General features: G+C 40.7%; 2 protein-coding genes across 4 annotated transcripts in view; one reads left to right on the top strand and one right to left on the bottom strand.

The window, feature by feature from the left end:
- Positions 1 to 25,010, bottom strand: part of si:dkeyp-97a10.2 (uncharacterized) — a 41,543-nt gene that overhangs the window by 4,089 nt on the left and 12,444 nt on the right. The window contains exon 5 of the mRNA XM_051407782.1: positions 64 to 123. Within this exon, the coding sequence (XP_051263742.1) occupies positions 64 to 123 (60 nt within the window). The remainder of the gene's footprint in view (positions 1 to 63; positions 124 to 25,010) is intronic.
- si:dkeyp-97a10.3 (carcinoembryonic antigen-related cell adhesion molecule 2) lies at positions 2,782 to 14,985 on the top strand. 3 transcript variants are annotated; one of them, XM_051407780.1, is made up of 9 exons: positions 2,782 to 2,877; positions 3,096 to 3,153; positions 5,901 to 6,245; positions 7,405 to 7,671; positions 9,350 to 9,637; positions 9,999 to 10,112; positions 10,274 to 10,335; positions 10,497 to 12,392; positions 12,790 to 14,985. In XM_051407780.1, exons 2-9 carry the CDS (start codon positions 3,114 to 3,116, stop codon positions 12,811 to 12,813), a joined length of 3,036 nt encoding a protein of 1,011 aa, XP_051263740.1. In that variant the 5' UTR covers positions 2,782 to 2,877; positions 3,096 to 3,113; the 3' UTR covers positions 12,814 to 14,985. The 3 variants fall into 3 exon arrangements, with proteins under 3 accessions (XP_051263740.1, XP_051263739.1, XP_051263741.1); XM_051407779.1 differs by having other exon boundaries at positions 12,784 to 14,985; XM_051407781.1 differs by lacking the exons at positions 10,274 to 10,335; positions 12,790 to 14,985 and having other exon boundaries at positions 10,497 to 10,546.

Below are 25,010 nucleotides of genomic sequence, written 5' to 3'. Positions count from 1 at the left end.
TGCAGTTTCAAGCAGGTTTTAAACAGAAATCATTAGGATCGTGGATACAACAAAAAGCCTTACTCAAGAGAAGCAGCAGGGTAACTCTCCAGCACAGGAAACACTGTAGATCCATAACACCTGCTGATATAGACAGAGAACAGAGAGAGGAATTTGTCCATGACCTCAGCAACAGCACACCATTTCCTCTGTACTTGTGTAGCCACTACAGCAGGAATAATAACACCACCTCCAGAGAAAATGTGAAATTAAAATGAGGGCAAAAAACAATTAAATAAGCATGTCCCTCTATTAAAAAACTGTAATCCAAATGTTTAGGGTATTCTTTTTTTTTTTTTCTTAATTTGTTTGTGAAGTATCCAAAGAACAACAGCACTGGCACTGCAGACTGCACTAGAATCAGAACTTGGAACAAAATAGGGACGAGTCTACTGCCAAAACCAAAATGAACCCCCTCAAGCACAGCTGCTACAACAAAAACACAGAGAGGAAACGCTGATAGCAGTGCAAGAACACAACCCAACCTGCATGCATTAAATATAACCTGGAATTCCCTTTTGCTGTTTACCTTGAAGTTATCCACATCGAAACCCCCTGAAGTGGGATTCACCTACCTCTCCAAAGTTGAGACAAACAACACAGTCGAGCCAGAGCTCTTTCACTCTTATGTTCACTTTCTCAGAGGTTAAAGTGCAGTGCAATTCACTCTGCAAGTGGATTTATGGTCCAAAATAAAACAATATCTTCATAGCAGTTGCCATTGCATTGCGAGAAATAATCTAGTTAAAGATGACAGTGCCTAGATCTACAGCTGCTCCTACAAACAATATCAAACAGGAGTTAAGCTAAATGTCTTTCTCCTCTCTCTGGCCTTTTGTCTCTGCTCGTCAGGTCCAGTCAGCGAGTCACGTACTGTAGGCGTCACCTTGTTTTTTTAAGCAGCTTCCTCTCCCCGACTTCCCCTTTTCCCTGTACAGTAGAGACTTCTTTCTGCTTTGTGCTTTAAATAAGTGACTTTCCATTGTAAAGTCACCCCTTCTTATTTCCAAACCCCCCCACCCCTCCTCTGGCCTGGGTCCAATAACCCGCTCGCACAACAATACAACATGTCTGATTTGGATTTTCACACCACTGTTTGTAAACACAGATAAAATGCAATGGTATTCTTTTGAAGGGAAACCAGTAACAATGTTGGAACTCGGCCTTATGAAATAGGCTTTGTACTGCAGCCTTTCTTATCCAGCACGAACACTATTTGGCCTGCAGACATTGTCTTGGCTTTGGATTGTAAAAAGGAGGTAATACATGAATTACTCCATTCTTACATTTTTTCAATAATTGTCTCTCGCATGCAACTGAGAAACACCTTCAAGCAAGTAAAGGGGAATGCAGACGAGTTTATTCTGGTTCCCCTGGGAAAGTTCAGCAGTCTTTGTGAAAACGTAGGAAAAAAAACAACTTCATAGACAATAATTGGGGAGGTAATTTAGGGACCCATGTTAAGATTAAGTTCATATTCTGGCCTTTTCTAAACACACATAAATTGGAATTTTCAACATCAGCTAGTTGCAACAACTCTTACATCAAACAAGATGGGGTAATATAATTGCAAGCTCCAAAAAAACTGGTGGCTACTAAACAGACCTTGAGATAAGATTGTTTTGTCAGCTACACACTACCAGAGCAAGTGAAGCATAATGACATGACTTATTCAGGGGGTTTGGCTCTGCGGTTTCTCACTTTATGAAAGTACAGATGTAACAAGTTATTTTAAACTGATTATAAATCCATTTGTATTTGCAGAGGGTTTATGAATAATCATGGGAATCACAGCTGTGGCTCCCACTGAGTTCCTTGCCTACAGAGGAGTGCTGTTAGCTGGAATTAACCAGTGGGTGGCACTGATACATCAGCGGAAAAATATCAACACTTGGCCCTCATTTTAGCCTCTTTTCTTTCATCATATGCGTCTGGTTCCATGTGAAAAATAATTTATGTCTGCTTAATGTACTCTCTTATGCAATGATATGAATTAATGTGAAGCAAAACCAAAGAACTGAATCTATAAAGATGTTGTTATCTAATCTAATTTCGTCAACCACTTTATCAGATCACAGCTGCTATGTCATGCTATGTATCCAGGGCAAAAATAAAAAATGACCCTCAATCATGATTTTTATTTTTTTTTTTTTAAGGAAAACAAATAAAATAATTATATTCTTTTGAAAAGTGATATGGTCATCTATCTTTATATACTTGATATGTATTAATCTCCAAACTCTTCAAAAAGAAGTAAAAGTAAGAAATTATTCACTACATTTTTATTTTCTGATAGTCTTTGAATGCATCTTTATGTGAAGTGTAAAAATATCTAATACTTTTCTTTTTGGTATTTGATCCCTGATACATATGTTACCATTAAAATGCAGTAGTGTAGGCATATTTATAATAATATGATACACCTACATTTTTAGGCTGATGCATCAGTGTATAAGCAGCATTTCACTGTTGTACCAGGTCAAAGTGGATATAATAAGAAGCACTTTACAACATAAAATGTGTGGATGTAGATTAAACTACCAACTGTATATAAAGTTCATGTTTTTTTTTGTTGTTTTTTTTTTATGTTAAATCTTAATCTGGAACCTTACTTGTAACTACAGCTACTAATGTCCAAGGTATTCCTCTGAAATGTACCTCTACTTTCCACCACTGGTTGCAGATAAATGGCTGCGGGCTATTTAAGAAAACAGGTGCGCCTTCGACAGGTAACAGTGGAGAGACAGGAAGTAGACTCAGTTGTTGGCAAACACAAACCGATACGGAGCATTATTTCAGCACCAGAAATGAATATGAGGGCAGTGGGGAAATATTTTGGTAAGTTTCAGAAAGAGAAATCCTGACATCGCTGCTCAAAATGTTCGTTTTCGTCAGATATAACCTGTATTAGATTATAAAGGCCTACAGCACAGGAGGCTGGTGATAGCTAGGTTTGTGTACGGCCTTTTTATTATTAGAGAAATTGGCTCAAGTGTATCATAGAAAAGTAATTTAGAATGTAACACATAAGAGTTTAATCTGTTTTTAATTTGCAGACCGGCCTGACTGACGACATGAGACAACCTCTGCTTCTTATCAGTCTGTCCCTGGCAGGTAAATCCATTTGTATTCACACTTTCCATTTCTTCCCTCCTATTCCAACAGCTAACGTTGAAATGGTTCAAACAACTCACAAAAGCCTTTAAAGACGAGTATCGGTAGAGTCTGCACTGTAGGACAAAAACAAAACAAAAAAAACACAGGTCAGGGAAGAAAAGCTGTGGTATTCCAAGCACGTTTATAAAACAATCGCATTTGAAGCAGAAAGCTCGTCTTAAACCTGCGCGGCTGCATTCCCGTCTGTGTGCACAGACTACTGAACGACGTGGTGCCTTCAAGGTCTCCTCCCAGGCTCTTAGATCTGAGCTCTGGGGCTGATGCTGATTCAGAATGACTAGGAGGCTATTTCCTTTATGCCATTTGGTATTTTGCTGATAGGGATGGGCGAGACTCCAGTTTTTGAATACAGTAGGGAAAGGCTGCGTGGTTGTTGTGAATGCATGAACCACTGACCTACTACCAATACCAATACTTGACTATTGTTTGTTAAAATTTGACTTTAAAAGTGTTGTTATTTACTCTAGGTCAGCCTGCTTTATAAAAATCACAGGGCCCATCCTGGCTTGCACAACTACTACTATTATATTACAAACTTTTCAAAAATTTTGAATTTGATTTTGAATCAGTGTAATAGGCCGCATCAATATAAAAAAACATACACCGTCCCTCTGCTGTAAAAGAACATCATGTGTTTTACTTCGCAGATGAAAATAGTCCCTGGCTAATGCACTGTTTATTCCTGTTTGAGTAACATTTGCTAAAAACCATAATCACTAGCTGTTGGAAATGACCTACGGTAGCTCTTTCCAATAAATAAATAGATAAATAAATAAATAAACTATTTGTGGGCAGTTTCTCTACATGTGCCACAAACAACAATACAAATTAAAAAGTATTGACAGACAAAACACATTGTTAATTTTGGTTTCATTCATTCATTGACAATAACAAAATTATTATTTTACCCTTTAATTGCAATGCATTTTATATTTGTGCATAATGTGATTGTTAAAACAGTGTTGGATGCATAACAAAGAAAATATATATTTTAGGTATTTCTGCTGTTGCAGCAACATAAGCACATAAAATTATCAGTAGGAATGTAAATGATATTTTAATTTGTTCATTAACTAAGGGTTGGTGTTCATGCATGAAAGATAATAATTAAAGTAATAATCAGCAACATTCTAATATGTTTTTGCTTCTATCTATTGTCAAATAATTTTACAAAAATTGTAATTCAACCTACACTGTTCAGAAGATTTTTACATTTTCTATTCTAAATGCCTGTGGCTTGTCGCTTTCTCTGACAAACTCCCTCTGGTGCACAGACAGTGGTTTATTTTAAATTTCCAGAAACTGTTGGTAGTTTGGAACATGTGGAAGAAAATAGACAGTGTGAATGAACATTTATACCCATTTGACCCACCTATAGAAACCTAAAGTTCAGCAACAATAGACACTAAAAAACCTTTTCTGGCTGCCAGTTTATCTCTGAATTAACAATGGCAAAGAGCCCAGACGTCATGCCAACAACTGTAGTAACATTGAACTGATGATAAAATTGTAAACCACACAGTACAAATCACCTTCACAGTTATATAATTCATCCACTCTTACTGTACAATCATACTTGCAGCTAATATGAATGACTCTTCCAACCTTGGAAAAACAATCCAACATCGATACTGTGCTGCGTCACTCATGGGTGTTTCCCTCTTCTGACTCATCACTCTTTATCTTTCTGTCTAGTGAAAAAGCAACAAGGCGGTTGATATTTTCAAACACTGAAACACTTTTGTTGTTTTAACAACTCGGTGTGTGGGAACCTGGAATCCATCTTGCTGTTGGCTCTTGTCATTTTATTCTCCACTCCCCTGTGAAAACTGTGTAAAGGCAGTCCAGCGAGACTGATCAGGACCATATTGATTTGATTCACTATATATCATTGGCCAGAGCATTCTTGCGTGGTAGCTTTTATATGCCAGTAAAAGGCCATTGAAAATACATCCTGGGTTTTTCCTGCCTGAATCTAATACGAACACAAACAAGAGGGAGGAATGGCAGCCAAATGCAACAGCACAGATTTATTTTATTTTTTTCCCCATCTTCGCTCAGATATAGACTACAAATGGACAGCATACAACAGTTAAATGCCTCAATGTGTAAAATCAATGGTTCTTTACAATGTTGTTTTTGAAAAATTGCCTATGCACCGCTGATTCTTGAGAAGAGAGACGGCAAATATGATTTCGACACGGCTTACGTTAAGTCAGGCTAACAAAAACACAAAATAGATGTTTAGCTTGGGATCACTTACAATCCAAAAAACATGGTGTGAAATCTATGAGGAAGGAAAGAGTGTGTACCTAACTAATGGGTTTTTACCCCTTGAGCCCGGTCTTTGTGTATATATAGATTTTGTCCTCTGCAGTGAAAGAAGTATTTAGATCTATGCTTGAGTAAAAGTACCATTCAGTACATTCAATTCACAATAAAAAAAATTCAATAGCCTATATTTTGTGGGTTGTGGATATATAATTACTGTCTTGGGTTTAAGTACTTCATATACTGTTAGGTGGTTCAGTACAGTGGTTCCTAACAAAGGTGTCAAGGGGTCATGATCATGGATGCTACACAAATATTGGATAATTTGACCTTGTACTTAAATAAAGTACTTAAGTAAATGCACTTAATGAATTTCAACCACTGATTCTCTCTCCTTTTTGTGTTCTGCTTAGTCCTTTCTGCCAATGTGCTGGCTCAGGACCCGGTACAGATCGAGTTCCAGACAGACCCAGTGCTGGTTCAAACTGGTACTGATGTCGTATTCACAGTGCTGACAGTGTCCCAGGTCCTGTCCATGAACTGGCAGTACCAAGAAGTCCCTCTGGGTCTGTGGGCTGGAGGAGCCTCTGTGGTTAACCCGGTGCCCCAATTCCAGGGCAGGCTCACCATCTCTGCCACCCAGCTCCGAATCGGAGGTGCCCAGCTCCGAGATGCGGGGAACTACACGGTGGAGGTGACCCCCATTATTACAACCGGCCTGGTCGCTAACACCAGATCGATACAGCTGAGGGTGTTTGGTAAGAGATAAAGAAGTGTGCCTGCGACTTCATATAAGAGAGATGAAGAGGAGGGTGAGGGTAGGGAAGCTGGGAGGAGTGCTGTGGAAGAGGGAGGTTTTGAGGCAAGTGATAATGTTAAGGAGGAACGGAAGGAAGTAAAGAGAGAAGAGGGAGGATTTGGGGAGTAAGAGAATTAGTCTGGGAGGTATAATGAAATTAGTGACCCATAGTTGGCGACGTAAAATTAATGAAAAAGGAGGAGGGGATGAAGCGAGTGGCTCAGGGCTTTATGCTAATTAAATCTCATTTGATATGCAGTGCTCATGCTCTTAGATGTTTGATATTGTACCAGTCTAAATGTAGCGTCACATTTACATACAGTACATTCAGTAGGCTATTTGCATGCATTTATATTCAGTACTGTAATGGAGCCTGAACAGCTGAGTGTCTCTATTTTCAGTCACCAGCCCACGCTGGAGGGATGACGTGCAGTCTTCCTCATCCCTCTTACCACCTGTGCTAATGGGGTGGCAGGGCGTCCAATGGTTAGAAGCACTAGTCTATTATTGCTGAAAGGTCGCATCCTCCGAACTCACAACAGCTAGTTTATGTCACGGAATAGCCGGATCCTTGAGCACGACTCTCAACCTCCCACTTACTCACTCATAACTTACTCTGGAAATGAGAGAATCCTAAAAAAAAACTAAAAACTAAAATGCTTGCACTGAGTCACAGACAAGTGTACAGAAATGCAAGTGATTAGAGATATTTGGTTGTTGCTCAAACGATTTTTTTTTGGTTTGCTGTTGCTGCAGTGGTTCTCTTAGTCACAGCCTCCTCCGTCCGTACGCCCCCTCTTCTCCCTCTCCAATTATTTAACTTAGGCTGCCCGCCAAGAGGCATCTAGGCTACTACTCATACCGTCTGCCCCCTTATTCACCATCTGTGCCTCTATCTGAATCCTGTCCCTTCTCAGCTCTCACTTGCTTTGATTACCGCAAATTATCCTCAACAGAAATATAAAACTGCCCTCTATTGTTCTGTCACTCCAACTTTTGAAAAGAGCTCTCTCATACTCTGATGCTCTATACCTACACTAATAGTGCCTTTAGAAACCATTTCTGAGTAATTCTGCTTTTGCAGCTCTTCGATAAAACCTTTTTTACTCTCCCTGTAGATGCAGTGGCCGGGGTGAGTCTGTTTGTTCCCTCAATAGCGATTGAGGGGAAAAATGTGTCTCTGAGTTGTACGTGGACTGCTGGGACGGAGATTACAGTCCAGTGGGGCAAAGGAGGTGTAGCCATCACAGCCAACTCCAGGATTACCATCTCTGACGGCTCACTGGTCATCAACCCAGCCATACGGAGCGATACCGGGGAGTACACATGTACTGTCAGCAACCTCGTCAGCGCCCAAACTGCCACACAGAGCCTCACTGTCTACTGTGAGTTTGCACTAATCAAGACAAGCAGAAGCTAATCTGATGTAGCCCCTGCAAATAACAGTAGCTTATCTATTATCCACATTGCAAGGAATACAGTGTGCTGGATTGCACTTGGATTGCACAGGACATTTACCCATAAGCTTATTGTACTGCTTCTAGCTGTGTCTTGATCACATCCTTATTTCTGATTTGATAGTCTAGTAATATCGCAATCACCCCAAGAGCATAATAAAACAGCTCCACATTGTTGTCCTCTAACATCAAACAGAGGTTTCGTTCCCCAGGTGAAAAACACATCAGATTTTAGGTGTTGTTCAAATGCGCTGGGGCTATGCAAGTAATCTAAGTCATGTTAATTTTCAGTCACCACTTCCTGTGGCCACAAAAATGTTTATCGCCCACACCAGACTTTCATTTGTTCAAACAACAATGAAGTGAATCTATAATATCACAATCAAAGGGGCTGTTACAGTCTTGCTTTCTATTATAATTTTTTTCAATATGAAATAGACTCATGGCTACTCACAGCGCTACCTAGGGTCAACCATAGAAATGGCTCCAAAACTTAGATTTTTTTTCAATGACCTGCTCAGTCTATGAATGATCAGAAAATAGTGAAACATACCCCTCAGACTTTCCCTGAAGCTAAGGTAGCATCTTGAAATGTCCTGTTTTGTCTGTCCAACAGTCCAAAAACTCAAAGACAGTTGACTTACAATAATATGAAACAAAAAAAGCAGCAAATACTCACATTTGAGAAGCCAATCAGCAAATATTTTCCCTTTTTGTATGATAAATGACTTGAATGAATAATTGTATAATATCACAATTGCTTTCTATTGATCATTATAGTTTGACATTTTGGGAAATACGCTTATTAGGTCTGTTGCTGAGAGTTAGACGAGAAGATGTATACCACTCTCATGTCTATTAAATATGAGGCTGGAACCAGCATGATTTATCACGTCATTTATTCTCTGTTTTATCTGTATAAAAACTGAAGTGTAAAAACGATAAATTGCGGTTTAACAGGGGGTTGTGTGCTGGATTGTTTCTTGGACTATTTCCAGGTGTAGTAACATGTCTCTGTGAAGTATCCAGGCAACCAGTGGAATACAGCAAGCATAATTCTCAAAATATTATGCTCTAATTCCCAAAATGTTGGACTATTCCTGTAAGAAAACCGGTGTACCGTTTTTATTACCTCGTACAGCTTGAAATACAAGGCATAGTACACGGTACTATGTGTAAATTGTAGACTCACTAACACCAAACGTGAACAGCAGGCTGCAGTATCTTGTATGAGAAGTATCTCCTCATTATGCAGTACTTTGTTCAGCCTCTGGCAGAGAAGGGGCATTGCATTTCAAATCCTGCACAATCAGAAAAAAAAGTGACTTGTTGTTTCAAGAGGTGGCAGCCATTGTGATTTTTAGACTTAACATCTAACCAGAAAGTGCACAGCTCCTTCATTAGCTGAGTAATATGCTGACAACGTCAAAGAGGGCTCATCAAAATGCTTCAGCCAGAGGAGGTGAAAAATTTACAAAATGATAAGTCTTTTAGCAGAATACATAATCTGTGCTTTTGAACCAGCTTCTTTTGAATACAGATTTCCCTTGTTGTACAAAACGTTATTGATGCTGATGATGATGTCCTCTGATCATCACCAAACCAGATGGCCCTGACACCCCTGTGTTGACCAAGGAGACCCCAAAAAAGTGTGTCGGGGGAGGGGATGTGTTGGTGGGACAGACGGCGCGTCTCACCTGCATGTCTGACTCACTGCCCCCTGCCCTCTTCTCATGGCAATACAACGGACAGCCGGTCGCGTCCATCCAGCCGGACAGCGGGGTGCTCAGCATTCAGACTTTCTCAACCAATGAGAGCGGCCAGTACGTCTGCACGGCCAGAAACAGTATCACTGAAGCCACGTCGGAGCAGGGGACAGTCTTGGCCATCGTAGGTGAGTTATGGTGGGCGCTGACCTCTCTGTGACTGATAATGATGACGGTTGGTTTTGGAATCCGTCCCTGTATCTGTCTTCTCGACAGGAGAGGGACATAAAGTATCCTGGGAGATTGATCTGCTGAGAATGTGGTCAAAGTCATTCAGTGACTTTCACACATACTTTCTCCTCCCTTTATTTTCATTTCTTTCTCTTGCTGTCTCTCTCTCTGGTATTACTTTATCATCCTTTTTTAGAATCTTCCCCTCCTCTCCTCAATCTTTTTTTTTTTTTTTTGTTTCCTCCTCTTGTCTGTCTGAGCTCCAGACTCATTATCTTTATTAATTCTCCCCCTTTGACACCATTCTTTCTATTTCAGACACGTGTCTAAATGTAGGGGAAGTGGTGGGGATTGTGATTGGCTGTTTGCTGCTGATCATAATCATCATTCTCCTCATCGTGCTCATTGTCTTTCTCATACGAAGGAGGAGGGGTAAGTCTTTGTGTGCAATCATTTGTTTGTCCACTTTTCATTTCGTTGTTTTTTATGTTGAACCAAACACTTTTTGGTGATCTATATGTGCATTCAGAATTTATGTAATAGCTCGGTCACTAAAGTGATATATACATTTTTTGTTACTTCTATTATTACAGTACAACAGAGACAAAGAGACATTGCATTTGTGCCCAAGACCAACCCAAATCCCAGGCCTATAGTAAGCCCCAGTAAAGTTTACATATGATTCCCTATTGATTTTGTGTTTATCTTGCCCATGTGATGGTGCTAAAGGGCTTTTCACAAATTAACCCTCTCATTCCATTTTTCTTTTGCTGTCTCTTCTCTCCCTCCCATCATTTTTCATCTGCTCCCATTAAGCCTCCAGATCCACAACCTAATGGTGCAAGGGATTTGGGCCAAGGTCCCCATCCCCCCCTCTATCACACACACACACGCCACCCTGACCACTTATACACAAACCCGCGTGAAAACCGCAACAACCCACAGACGCTGCTGCCGAACGGCTTTCATAACTCAGACACACACCAGCACAATGGTCGACGAACCCCCACAAATGGACTCCTACACAATTCTATTCAGAACACCAATTCTTACCCACACAATGGCATTGACAACCCGGCTTTCACACACACTGATGCTCAGAATGCAAACACACTCCCGAACACACAGCAGCAAAATCATAACATTGTCATACAGGCTGGGGCTGCCCAGGGCGCTGCCCAGCCGCCAGCAGTCCACGTCAGCCTCAACACACAAAGTGCCCAGCAAAACAACAATGCACAACTGCCCACCATTCATGTCAATCTTAACTCATACCCAACCAATGGCCAACAGGCTCAGCAAGACAGCTCATTTCCTCTCACCAACACAACCAATAATAACGCTTCAGAAACCCAACAAAACTCATTACGTGCCATGCAATCAAATCCCATAATGCAAAGTGGGCAGTCCTATATTGGTGACCCCCGGCTGAATGATCACATAGAAGTAAGTCACCAAGGTCACCCTGAACTTATTCCAACTCGATACACACACTATAACAGTAATAACACTTCTCAGCGAAACGCCAATACACAGACGTACCAGCAGGAGCCACACCCTCATAGCAGGTCTGAGAGAAACTCAGGGAGACATGATGCCACTCCCAGCTCCTCCCGTCGACAGATGCCATGGGATCGCTTCCGAGGGACACCAGCTTATCCTGGAGGACAGACATCATCTGAGACCTCTGACACTACAGACTACACTACCCATCCTCCCATGCAAGGGGAAAGAACACCAAACAGATCTCAGCCTCGACCTCAGAGCCAAACCACTTTGCAGAGCAGAGCTCCACCCAGACAAGATGCACCATCAGTGGACAGACAGACAAGGAGCCGTACAACTGATCTTCGAGTCCCTAACACACGCAGTGTAACACAGCTTGAGGCTGCACACCACACACAGAGAAACCCCCGCACACAAAGGGAGAGTCCTCAGCGAGACATCAGAGGTTCGCCTGGTAGCCAGACAGCCCCCAGGCAGGAAGCCACACACAGCAATAACCCCCAGGCAAGGCCTCTCATGAGCCAGCAGGCCTCTGTAGGTCGCTTTGCTGTGTCACAAGGACCCATGACACAGCAGGGACTGACTGCACCACAGGGTGCAGATACAAGAGCTTTGGCTGATCCTAATCACCTTCCACAGGCACACATGGCCCAGCAACATAGAGCAGCACCAATCCAAAAACCACCACTAGGCCTGGGCACACAGACACAGGCTGTCATACATGGTGCCAGTCAACCTCGCCAAAGAGGCGCTGCTCCAGTCCCATACTCTTCTGCCCAGCCCAATCCCAGTAACCTAACCCAGGCTGCACTTACAGCCCACACTGAGAGGACTGAAACATTTCAGAATCGGAAACAACAGACCCAGGCTGCCTTGCTTCACCCCGGACCACAGGCACAAGCTCCTGCTGCTGGGGCTCAGCCCCCACCAACTCCTCCTCCTGTTATCCCCCTCACGCAGTTTCAGACCCTCCCAAAGAAGCACACCCAACACAAATCCCCAGTTAGAGGTCCTCAGCCCCCCAGACCTCCTGTTAACATACCGGTGTCTCAACGTCACCTACAAGTACAACATCGTCCCAATCCTGCCACAATGCCCACCAGCCATCATCACCATCATGGAAATGCCCACATGCATGTCGGTGCACACAGGCATGACCATGCCCGTGGCCCCGGGCACCCTGCCCACTTCACCCACCCACGGCAGGTGAGTGAGACACAGCGTGATTGTTTGAAACTGCAGCCAATAGATGCCATATGTTGATATTACAAATATCCAGCACATGGTTCTCTCTCAGATGAGCACTTAAGGCTGTCATGTCATACTTCCTCTGTACTTGCATGTGTGCGGTGTTATAGGCCTGCTTCTACCTACACTGTCTCCTCAACAGATTTGTCTGTAGTGTGTTATTCTTGAAGGATTTTTGACAGTACTTGAATTTCTACGATTGACAATCTTCTTGGTGCCATAAAAATGTATTTAGTCTTGAATGTTTGTGACACTGTGGCAGATTTTAAAAGTAGCATTGTATGTCAGAGGTTCTGCCTCTTCTTCTGCATGACATGTTGGCAATGAAAGGTTTGTTGTGTCTTTCCAGCAACAGGCTCACAGAGGAAGACCAAGATGATGACAGATGTCAGCAGACTACACTCCAAAATGTCCCGCATCCACTGACACAAACAAACAGCTGACAGACGTGATCCAATATACCACCAAGCAAGACTGACTGCACAATGTTGTGTACTCAAAAAAGCTGTCATTCCTTGCAATCTCAGTCCTAAAGTCATTTTTTTTTAATAAAAGATACAAACATGTCTCTCTTGGGGAGGCTTGGTATGCCCTTTTTTTGTAAATACACTAAATTAAATAAGGTAAGTTATACTGACGGATTTCCATATGAAATGATCCTCTTCTCTCCAGACACAAACACTCACACACACGCTGATACCTACACCCAGATGTATTGTACTATTTTGACTTCTGAAGCACTGGTCATGCATCAAACTTTGGCAAGAGCCTGCTCAGAGTAGACAGGTTCAGTGATCCATAGCTCTTGACCAGGCTCGCATCCCCTCATCCATTCATCATCTAAACTAAACAACACTACCTTGACAAAATGCATTTGAGGTGCTTGCATGACCATCTGTGTGCATCTGACACTTAAGGAGATCTAATAGTGACAGACCGTAAATGAGAAGGGACCCTGCACAAGATGGACTTGTCCCCTGGGAACAGTGACAATTATGAAAAAATAAATTAGGCGTAGGGGTGGTCTTAATGTACACGGACCTATTTATTTTGTGCCTTCTGTTTACAGATGCCTTTCATGACACTTCTCAATTAAGGGGATTCGCCTCAGTGGCACTCAGAAGTAATGCTCAGCTAACTATGAAGGGGATCCCATGAATGGATGGGCGCTTATTAATTAAATGCTTTTATGCGACTTAAATGACTTGGAAAATAATCACACCCGTGCATGAATGAGGTCAGCACAAAGACCTGAGCTGCCACGCTTTCTGCTGAAAAAGCACTGTGTAACAATTCACTGTCTGCACTGGGTCATGGACAGCACATTAAAAAACAATGAGATGTCATTATTACTTTTATGTATTATTATGTATTTATTGAATTATTATAATTGTGTTTGGGAGTATTTGTACAATTTATTTTTATTAGGTTGCACCAATTGATATCAATGTTTATTAATTTATACATTTTAATGATTATGCTGGTATTATTCTATATTTCTCTTATTGTCAAATCCCAAGATATAGTCACAGAAAGAAAGCTGTTAGTATAAGTCTGCCATTAGGTTACTATTTCAGTTTCATTCTCCTCCCTTCCTGCTGTCTTCTGACGCTATTGTGCAAGAGCACAGTTTCTGCATCCTGGCTTTAGCGCTGCCTAAGACAATTGTGATTAGTTTAAAGAAATACAAACAAACCAGTGTTTTTTTCCCCTCTACCAGAATGATAATGGGTTCAGCCAGACTACCCGTGACAAGACCAAAACCAACAATGAACAGATCTTTTTAACAAGTATTGTCCCTGTTGCCAAAATGTGATACATCTCATTCCTCCGTGCCGTAGAGCTCCATTGTTACTAATGAATACACATCAATGAGCCAAACAGTTGCGCTGTGTGACTTGGTCCATTATTTCCATAAACATGGACACTGTAGTTAAATAAAGCCAATTGAATGAACACTGTCGTGCTCCTGTAAATTCTCACTAGAGCACCCAATGTGTATTCATTCCTTGCTAAAAATAGTCCCCAACAAATGCCCTATTTATTGCTGTAAAAGCTAACAGTGTCCAGCTGTTGTAGGAAATTACTTAACCTTTTTTCAAAACCAAACTATAAATTTTAGACCTGTTTTGAAATATCTATGTCTTCGTTAGAAAATGTCTGAATACGTTTGACTTCCCTATCCTGTTTGTGGTTCTCAGAGATGGACCAATGCAGTTATTTTTTGGGACTTGTTGACGATGAGAAAACAGAATAATCCCAGTCTTATTGTTTAATATCAGAATACATAAACTCAACAGTTGAAAAAATGTTGTTTTTGAAAAGTGAATGCTTCTAAATAGTTTATACAGATGTTGATTGTTGATCATTTTGTGATTCTACAAGCACAGTATTTAACTTTGCTCCTCAGGAAGGATTTATACATTGTTTGGGGTTTATGAATTGTTCCAAGATCTTTTTTAATCAGTCATAATAAAAACATTTGTTTTTATGTGTGTTTGCATATAACTTAGGTGAAGTCTACTGTTGCATAAAGAACTTTCAAATTCTGCACATTGTTCATCTTATTTCCATTGAACTGAAAGTCGCTTGTCTAGACTATTCACAGCACAATGCACAATCATTATTTTATTTTAACCTCTACTTTCAAAGTGATCACATTCTCCCAAACACGAGGATCCTTTGATTGTCGGTACAAAATACCTCCTCATGCATGTTGACGGTAAGTTAGACCACAAAAGCACCTATTTATTCTGGTGTTCCTCTGAATCACACAGCAGTCTGAGCATATTTCTGCTCACTGTGTCTATAGTGCTAATTATGCATGGCGCCTGTGTACACCGAGTGCTGTTGTTGATTCTCCTCAGATGAATCTGTTCCTACGGCTTGTTGTGGAGGTGCAGAGCGTGTGTTTGGATCACAGCTTCATCAGTCTCCCAATCCCCTGCTCCCACTTGTACGTCACCTCTGATGAACAGTTCTGCTGCTCACTACTGGAGACACTTCACGGTAGTCTAGCACTGTAATGAGTGGAGATGGAGTGCATTTGAGTACCTGGTACTAGAGAAGGTTACGGCATTGCCTACCAGTTCCAGATGAAAGCTCTGATTTATGAAAAGTTTGGAGCAGTTTTACAAATGCAGTACTTTGTATACTATACTGTTCCTGCTGTCTTTGGCGTGAAGTGTGTTGTTTATGACCTAAACAACTGAAATTACAAGATGCTCTGTAGTCTTGAAACACACAACACGGTAAACTTCAAATGCTGATGTGGCCACCTTCCCTGGGCCAATTTGCATGTAAATCTGCTTTTGCTGTTTTAGTACACTGATTTACTGTGATTTACTGTGACTGCCGCAAGTAATTGTAATTGTTTACGCATCCCTTTGGAGGCATAAATTAAAGGCAAACATAACTCAAGTGCAGTGTGTGCAAATAGGGCATTTTTTTGTACTGATGAATGTTCTTTTTGGTGTGTGTCAAACTGCAGCAGCTTTCTTTCTTGACTCAAGTGTGTGTGTAAGTGTGTGTGTGTGTGTGTGTGTGTGTGTGTGTGTGTGTGTGTGTGTGTGTGTGTGTGTGTGTGTGTGTGTGTGTGTGTGTATAGAGCCAGTGTTGATTTTACTCAGGAGACTGCAGTAGATTTGCACAGGAAAACTTAATACCACAAGATGGCCAATATAATCCTAATCCAATTTCAAATTAAATTCAGTCTAGCTCAGCAGGCGCACATATTTCTTTAGATTTGATGGCATTTTATAGATTGAAATAACATAGGAAGTGCCATAAGGCCCAGACAGAATTTAGTCCAATTACCTGACATCTCCAAATGAATGAAAATTCATGATGCTGCCTTTCTTTTGTTCACTGTAGTGATAGTGGGTTTTCTCCACCACCAGGGAAGGAAAGAGATCAGGCAAGATAGTCCATATCATCATTGAAATGAACTGGTAAGTCCTTTGAGACCCATGTCCATCCCTGTCATAGTGTCCTTGAGCAAGACACTGAACTGCTGCCTCTGTGTGGTGACCCCCTTTAGTGAAATGTCACATGAATATGAGTCACAGAGGAATAGGAAATGAAACAAATTTATGATTAAACTTTGCACACCAGGGCAGCAGCAAAAAACCCTCAACATTTTAAGTGTGACAGCATGACCCTGAATTTACAGCTTCAGTCTGTGCCACAGCCATCCATCCAGTCATGAATGTCCTTGAGCAGGACAGTGAATCCCCAACAGTTCACTAACTGTAAATCGCTCTACATGGGAGTGTCTAAAATGTAAATCATACGCCAAAACTGCACTGTGGCAGCCATGGACTCTGTGCCTTGTCATCCCACAAGGGGGAGCCATGTGAGAGGATTTTTGAGGTTATCTATTGATCAGTCTCCACCATTTGTTTTTCTCCTCAAGGCCTTCGCCATCTGTGCAACTTTGATGGTGAGTACTGAAATTAGAAAACCAGCCATAGGCAAAGTTTTTCTTGTCTGCAGTCCAGCACACTAAAAGCACAGGAAAAAAAATATAGTCATGTGTATCAACAAGGTAATCCTCAGTTGTGACAGGCTTGTTTATACAGTAGATGCTTAAAGGTGAACTGCTGCCTTCAGGGATACATATCAAACACAATAACTTCAAAGAGTTTGTGTTTTATCGTAATCTTTTGTTGATTCAATTGAGCGTATCATGTTGTGTTTCACATTGCACCATGCCTTCTCTTTCAAATAAAGACAGGCTTTTTTACTGATATTCTCAGGAAAAAACCCAAGAAGTCTGTGTAGAAATGTGTAGCGTTTTAAAGCTTTTTCAACAGATCTTTGACATCCTCTGTGGCATTGAAATACAACAATGACACTAGTGTAGTGTAGGTACACAATGAACAGCAATGAAATTACTGATGATGAAACTGCACCAATAATAGATATCACACCTACATCACACACATTAAATTCCACACCTAGTATTCTAGAAAAAACGTTCACAAGTTCACAACTCACAAACTGAGACCACAGACGAGAAGTGGTTATAAGAAGAAGAGTGCACGGATATCTTCTGTTAGAAGTTCAAAGAAAGAGCTGTTTCTTTCGAACTGCTGCACACATAGTTCTTTTCATAATTAAGCCATGTGTTACAGCAAAAATCCAAAGTCAGCAGAAAGAAGAAAGATGATTGTACAAAACAGAGCAGATGCATGAGTCATTAAAATGTGTGCCAACAACAGAAAGGAAAGAATCAGTTAGAGGAGGATTGTACTTAACAAAAGCGGGTTCATGCTTTATGTTATTGTAAATTGCATGTTTCGTTTAGTGTTTGTTGGTCAGTTTTCTATGTATGTGAAGCTCTGTCTGTTGAATTAGGGTTGCTGCATTGAAGATTCCTGTACAAAAACAAGTTGATGGATGTTACACTACTGTTAAATCTTCTTGCAAAGCGAGACTATGTAACTTTTGCTGAATAGCGTCCATAAGTGACATTTAGGCAGCAAAGATAAATGCTTAAAAACGTAGTGTAACACTAGCACATGTAGAGAACAATCATAAAGTAAGTGAATTGCATCGAAAGTGAGATCGCTAATATTAGCCAGCATTGACCACACTAGACCAAGTGAGGCTATATCAGCAAAACCACTCGGGGTGGTGACTTGAGCAACGGTGTGGTATATTTCTGACAAATATTTTTTTCTTTTCATCTCTAAGAAGACAAATGTGCCATTTCCTCTTTCAAAAGTGACATAGTTTTGCGTGCATTGCATGCACAACATACTCCAGTATATTGTACAGCCTTACCCAGGCTGTGCATTCTACAGGCCAATTAACCAACCCACACATCTTAAAAAAAGATAAGAGAATAGCTCAACATACCAACCAGAGATCAGAGGATGAGTCCAGTAGCAAACCTGCAGTCCATGCAGAAAACCAGCTCACAGAAGTTTCACGGAGTGCTGCGCGCTGTACTTTGTGATGATAATTATGGGAATGCATGAAGAAAAAGAGAGAATTGAGATTGCTTGGAGTTCAGCCTAGCCCCACTCTTTTGACAGTGGCATGGTGAGGTATTGTGCTGTATGTGGCAGTAGGAGCCTCTTTAAACAAGCAGGCCACTCTCTGTCCTACATGCCATGCCTGCAGCAAAGACCCACATACCTTTTATCACAGGGTCCTTGGTGGCTCTTTAAATACCCTGCAGGACACAGGCTATCCTCTGCTATTAGGTTTACTTATATTTAACATGACACTGGCTGGATAGATTTCATTCACCTCTTGCCTGGTTTACCACACACACAATCCAAAATATTCAGACTAATCCAGAAGCCAAATTAGGGATACATTTGGAAAACCTTTCGCTCCGTGGGTGTTTGTTAAAGCCTGACCAGTACAGGAAAAGCAGGGATCTCTCAAACTCACTTATCAAAAAGAGTCATGACAAAGATATCGTGCATGTACTAAAGGCAGGGTGTTTTACAGCTGAACTACTGTACAACTGCACCAATATCTGCACAGCTGCAGCTGCTGATATGCTGCCCTGCCAGTTCCCGTGCTATAGAGTACTATAAACTACAGAGTCTGCTAAACAATGCTGCCACTGTTTCTAAATTACCTCACATGCTCTTCCTGCACCGTGTACTATATGCATTTTCAGCCATCATCCATGCCAACACATTTATCAGTAATCTACTATCAGCTGATAGTACTAGTCAGCCTCTTGTGTACATCCCGGCATCCTCATTAAATGGAGTCTGTGGCCCCCTTATGTGAATGTGTGTTATTTGATATGGATGGGTTGCCCTACTTATTGGGGCTCTGCAGCTCAGCTTGACTACTTTTAAATTCTAAATATATCTTTTACACCCGCAGGAGGAATTGAGAAATTCATTTCGGTTGACAAATGTGTCAATCAAATCCATTATCTCAGAAATAGAAACTCATTAAACATTTCTGATTGCAGTATGAAGTCAAGTCAAATGTATTTGCATTGTCACATTTATAGTCTAGTTCGTAAACAATGAATAAATATATATTAATGATGATAATCTCCAAAGTAATTTTCAAAAATAACATGTTGAGTAGAGTTTTTAAAAACTGCTTGTACACTGTAATAATTTGTTTTACATAGGAAGTTCACAATAAAATATTACCAAAAAAATCCTATTAAATCATGAAAATTAGATGGATATATTTGGAAGGATCTGAAATTGCCAGTATGTTTATTTTTCAGAACTGCTTGTTGGATGGGTCAAACCCCCTCTGCTCGCACTGACATCTGTGTCTGATCATTTCTGTACCTTTCTGAAACTGATAATCTTACATTCACACCCAATCCACCCTATGATTGGCCAGCTGTGCAGGTGAGAGAGTAGTTTTGAGCTTCTATTTGTCCCTTTTTATGTGAACCGCACTATGAATGCCTTCCAGACGAGACTGTCTGTCTGAAACAGCGTGCCATTATCCTCATATACACTATAGGAGACAGATAATAAAAGATATCACGTCTCTCTCCTCTTGGTGGTTCCATGGTGGTAGTGGGGAAAAGTAGGTGATATGTAACTTTGCTAAAATTATTCACCTGAAAGCTGAAAACCTTAATTTTGCGAATCTATTCATTGCTTTAGTCATACATAAAAACTACTATGCCTCTGCTGCTTTTCATTTTCATTTGTAAAATTATTAATTTGTTTATTTCCAGACTAAGTCATTTATAAACATCACTTTAGGCTCTGCTAACTTCTGATGGGCCTTTTTTAATCATTTCTGGGTTTTGCCAAATGATTAATCAGAAGAAAATAAGTGATAATGAAAAACAAACATTGGTTTCCGACCTTTTGAGTACCGACATGTTCCTGCTTATTTTACTTTGTGTTGCAAAATGTGGCCCAGAGAGCCCCGGAATATCTCTGCCCTCCAAAATGCCATTGCTGTGCCATGTGACCTCATATTAAGCATTCCTTTGGGGAGTTAACAGTGACATTTATAAAAAAAATTGGGCAGGGTTCACTCATATAAAATTGCTCACTATCATATATTTTTGAACAGCTTATGATAAGGACAATATTTTCTAAAGGGACACTGAAGGTTTTTTAGGAAATTACATTTTTGCTGACCTAAAAAAGGTGCTGTTTGTCCAATCAGCCTTTACTGAGCCTTCACAGAATAAGCTGAGTTAGCAAAGCACTTCAAAGCTTGAAACACTGTAATATACATGAATTTTTATTCATCTCGATATTCAGCAGGGGGGTTCAGAAAGGGCTACAGCTTTGGCAGCTGCTGAAGCAGAAACCTGGTTGTGGGAGGAGTTCAGGGAGGCCATGGAGAAGAATTTTTGGTTGGTCTTAAAGACGTTCTGGCAAACTGCTCTACGACTCAGGATGGCAAAGCAGGGCTTGGCCCAGGTGGGGAGGAGAGCTGACCTGGACAGGGGATACTGTCAAGTGGTGGAAAAGGGAACTTTAAAGAGCTCCTTAACCTGACCAACATGTCCTCTGTGGACAACCTGGAGTCTGAAGACTCGGGGAAAGCCTCAATTGTATCCCTGTCAGAGGTCGCTAAAGAAGCTCCTTGGTGGCAAGGTGCTGGGTATGGATGAGATTCGCCCCTCGCTGAAGGCTCTGGTCATTGCTGAGCTGTCTTGGATGACATGCCTCTTCACTGTCACGTGGAGGTTGGGGACAGTACCTGTGGAGTGGCACTCAAAAAGGGGGACCAGAGGATTTGTTCCAATTATCGGTGTATATTCCAGTGTGCCAGAGAGAAGGCTCCAAGTGATTGTCGGACCGCAGATTCAAGAGGAGCATTGGCCGTGGACGAACTCTTTACCCATGGGGTCATGGGAGATTGAACATCCAGTCTACGTGTGTTGTGGGGTACTACAGGAGTATGGCATATTGTGGATAGACATAAGAAAATGAATGCTTGTGCAGATTATTCAAAACACTTCTCCCTCCTTTAACCTTTTGAATATAGCTTTGAAAGTGCTTTATGTCTACATTTGAGTGAGATTCTGGTTGTTTTAACGTACTGAAACCAGTTAATGTGGAGCCATAAGACAGTGAGGAAGGAATTCCTAAATTACATACTAAATAATTTTTTATGATGAAGCTTTTTTCCCAGTCCATTCACTGTTTTGTAATTTGTTTTAAGAAATCTGAAAGAGAAATGATAGGTATTACAGAAGATGAGTGTCATTAGCAGCTGACTTCTCATCTAAATGCTCCCAAATGTTAGCAAATGTTCCCCATGGCGATCATTAAAATTTCATCTCACCTGAACGCGGAAGCCCATTGCTTCCTTGCTCTTTTTCTTATTACGCTACTAAGATATTAAAGAGGTGTAGTTTGTTCATCTATTGAGCAATTTTACTCTCTAATCAGAAGAGTAGCGACTTTCAAGTTTCATCGACCTCCAAGAATGAGTACTATGCCTCCGTCTTGTGGCTCCAGTCCAATTGAGGGCTCCTTTTATCTCGCCAATCACCCACTGTTTGACAAAAACATTGATTTAACTCTCTTTTTCTCCTATTATGAGATGCATTTTAAGTGCTTTGCTTTTGGATCTTTCAAGACATTTGTATCTCCATGATGAAAGCTCCTGGTATGAGGATCAGTGGCTTTTTCAACATCTAGGGATTCCCATCAGTTCAGTATATTTATCGTTCTCTGCACTTGTTCCGATTAATAATAAAAACTAAACTCTCATTATTGGCTCTGAACTGACTAAAAGCATTTTGTATTCGAGACCTTGAATTGTCTCTGATTAACTGCTGCAGAATTTGTGTGAAAGCCAGAACTAAAAATATTGCTAATCAAGGGTCTAATTGTAGTGTAAATAAAAAGCGTACAAATAATGGAGGCTGGTTTTCCAATAAAGTTGACTCAATAGATGGGCGAGTGCAGAGCAGAGTTCAACAAGCCCTGTAAACAATCAACAAGATGTTTCCTGTTGTGCGTATTCATCATTTTCAGGCTTATAATCAAGGGCAGGTGACGTGAGAACATTATTGCCTAGGAACCTCAAACATTAACGCTGTGTGCGACTGTGATCTCTGACCACTTTCTAAACACATCCATACATCCAGCAGCCTTGATATCAGCTCTGCTTTTACAACCACTTCGTGAGTTCCCAGCAACAGCAGTTAACCCAATAAACGCCCACAATCAGAATTAATTGTACAGGTGTGTGCCTTGGCTTTTTTCCCAGTAGAGGGAGAAGTTTGAAAAATCTGAACAATGACCACAAGCTTACAAACTTACGCTGAAAACTAATCTCAGTTTCTGTGTTTACAGGACTCACACAAAGCAGGGTATCGCCACATGTTGTTAGCTGAAATATTAATTGCGCATGTTGGCAATGAGAGTAAACTGTGCAGCACTTTGAAATGGCACTACAGGAAAGTTTCCTTTTGGTACTTATCTATAAAAATAATTAATGTGATCATTATTAAACTGATTAGTTTGGTATGGGCGGGGAGCCAGGGCCTAAAAATCTATTTTGCCTCCATGGCACACACTGTCGTCTATTTTTCCCACAGATTTCAGTCCTCTAACAGTTGTTTCTTGGACTCAGGTCATACTTGATAGGGCTGCCAGCCAAATGTACAAGATTATCTTTTCAACATAGCAAGCTTTATTTTTATGAATGTGTCACTGGGAATAAAATGAGTCCAGCTATGTTGGAAGCAAAGTCACTCTACAAATAGCAATATGGTGGCTTAGCAGCCACTGAACTCTTCTGGCGGGTTGGGAGAATTATGTTGTTATTTTTTTTCGCCACCACAAATATAAGGAAGCTTATAGGTTCATGCTCTGGGTATTAACAGAGGGATTAGTGAGGAGGCTTCTGGGACGCTCAAGTCCATGAAGCACAGAGCCGCAATCTCTTCATTGTTGAGTTATCTACTTGATGTAACACAATTAACTATTTCTTTCAAGTGCAGTGAGGTCTTATAGACGCAAGATGGAAGCGGATTTCAGTGGCAATCATTCTTTATGTGTCGCATCTAACCTGTTGTGGCTGTGCAAGTCCTGTGTGAGACAATGGTGAGTCTCTTCCGTTGTGGACCAAAACAAATTCGCTGATAAGAGGCAGTTGAGTCTGCCTCTGTGAGATGCTCGACAGATAAACTGTGAAATTGGACAAATTAGCCGTATGAGCTAGCAATCCTCGCTGTTTCTACTGTGTTGACCTAAATGAAAATAGTGTGGCTTATTGTTAACAACATACTGTAATTTTTACAGAACATTGGACATCAGATCAACGGAATGCAAAGGTAAGACGACAAGTTAAATATTCTGTGAAACAATGATCAAGTACTGTACTTAAGTGATTTGCTAGCAATGGCAAAAAAAAAAAAAGACTTCCACCTGAACTTCTCAGAGGGTTTCAACTGTTCTGACTAAGGCCCGAAGACATAGAACAGCTTTAAAAGATTATAGAGAAGTGAGAGAGAAAAGGATGAAAAGAAACAGAACTTTTTTTTTTTACCATTTTTCCTCTTAAGCATTTAAATGATTCTTCAGACTTATCTTGTGATCCTTCAGAGTGGGCTCGAGCCCCAGGTTGGGCACCACTGGATTAAACTACCTATTGTAACTGTAAAGTATTTAAAATTAGCTCCACCTTGAGCAGCTACAACAGTGAAATGCTGCTTACACATTGATGCATCAGTATTAACAATCTAATAATGTAATACTTAACAATATAAGCCAATTTTCCTGCAGAATGACAACTTTTAAAATTCTACTTTAAGTATATCTGACTGGTAATAGTATTTTAACTTATTTTAAGTAAAGGATCTGAGTGCTTCTTCCACCACTGACAGGCCGTTTAAGGCTACGTGTCTGTTGCTTGAGTGTATGGTGTTGCATATTTTATGAGTTACCTTAACTGAAACTTTATGTTTTAAGTTCCTTCCTCTTTCCCCTAAGACTTCAGGAAGCTGAGGGTTTTTCATTTACACCATTTACGATAAATCAAGAAGGGAATGCATACAGTCACGTCTGCTTATTTTGCCACTTGACCAACTCCAGCCCCCTCTTTCTCCCCATACCTGCTCTTCAAAAGGCTGTTGACAACATTCAGAGCAGCTCTTGTCTATGCTGCCCATGTTTGTGCTCTCTAACAACAAAAGCACTCTGACACTTTGTTCATAACAGCCATGTCAATTGAACTTCAAAGTGGCCTTTCCCAGCAAGCACAAAGCAGAAGGACACAGTGACGGCCAGTTTATTTTCTGGGTAGTATCACGCTATAGTATGATGGCTCATATTAGGGTTCAATCTGATATCTATAGGCCACTTATTCTTATTCTTTTTTAATTAACAATTTCTATTAGTTTGTTATTAATTAATACAAGAACAATTTGCTGTTTCCCACACATTTTATTCTTGATGAAATATTCAGAGACTCCACGGCACACTAAAACACTCCTTTAAAATACTCACTAATGTAATTCGTTTATAGTTAGCAGCTCCATTACGCATTATTGCCCACCCTCTCTATTTAGCCTCTGGGATACTTAACAGGAATCAGTGAGAGCAATAAACTATATCTATTTTGGTAAAATAAAGTATTAATTTACAAAAA

Source organism: Dicentrarchus labrax, unplaced genomic scaffold, assembly GCF_905237075.1.
Source record: "Dicentrarchus labrax unplaced genomic scaffold, dlabrax2021, whole genome shotgun sequence".
Lineage (NCBI taxonomy): Eukaryota > Metazoa > Chordata > Actinopteri > Moronidae > Dicentrarchus > Dicentrarchus labrax.
This window is presented reverse-complemented; position numbering and strand designations above follow the sequence as displayed.

Coding starts and splice junctions, on each gene's coding strand:
- si:dkeyp-97a10.3 (XM_051407779.1), top strand. CDS start 3,114: ATGAGACAACCTCTGCTTCTTATCAGTCTGTCCCTGGCAG. Junction 9,638..9,998: donor GACAGTCTTGGCCATCGTAG/GTGAGTTATGGT, acceptor TTTCTATTTCAG/ACACGTGTCTAAATGTAGGG. Junction 10,336..10,496: donor ACCCAAATCCCAGGCCTATA/GTAAGCCCCAGT, acceptor GCTCCCATTAAG/CCTCCAGATCCACAACCTAA.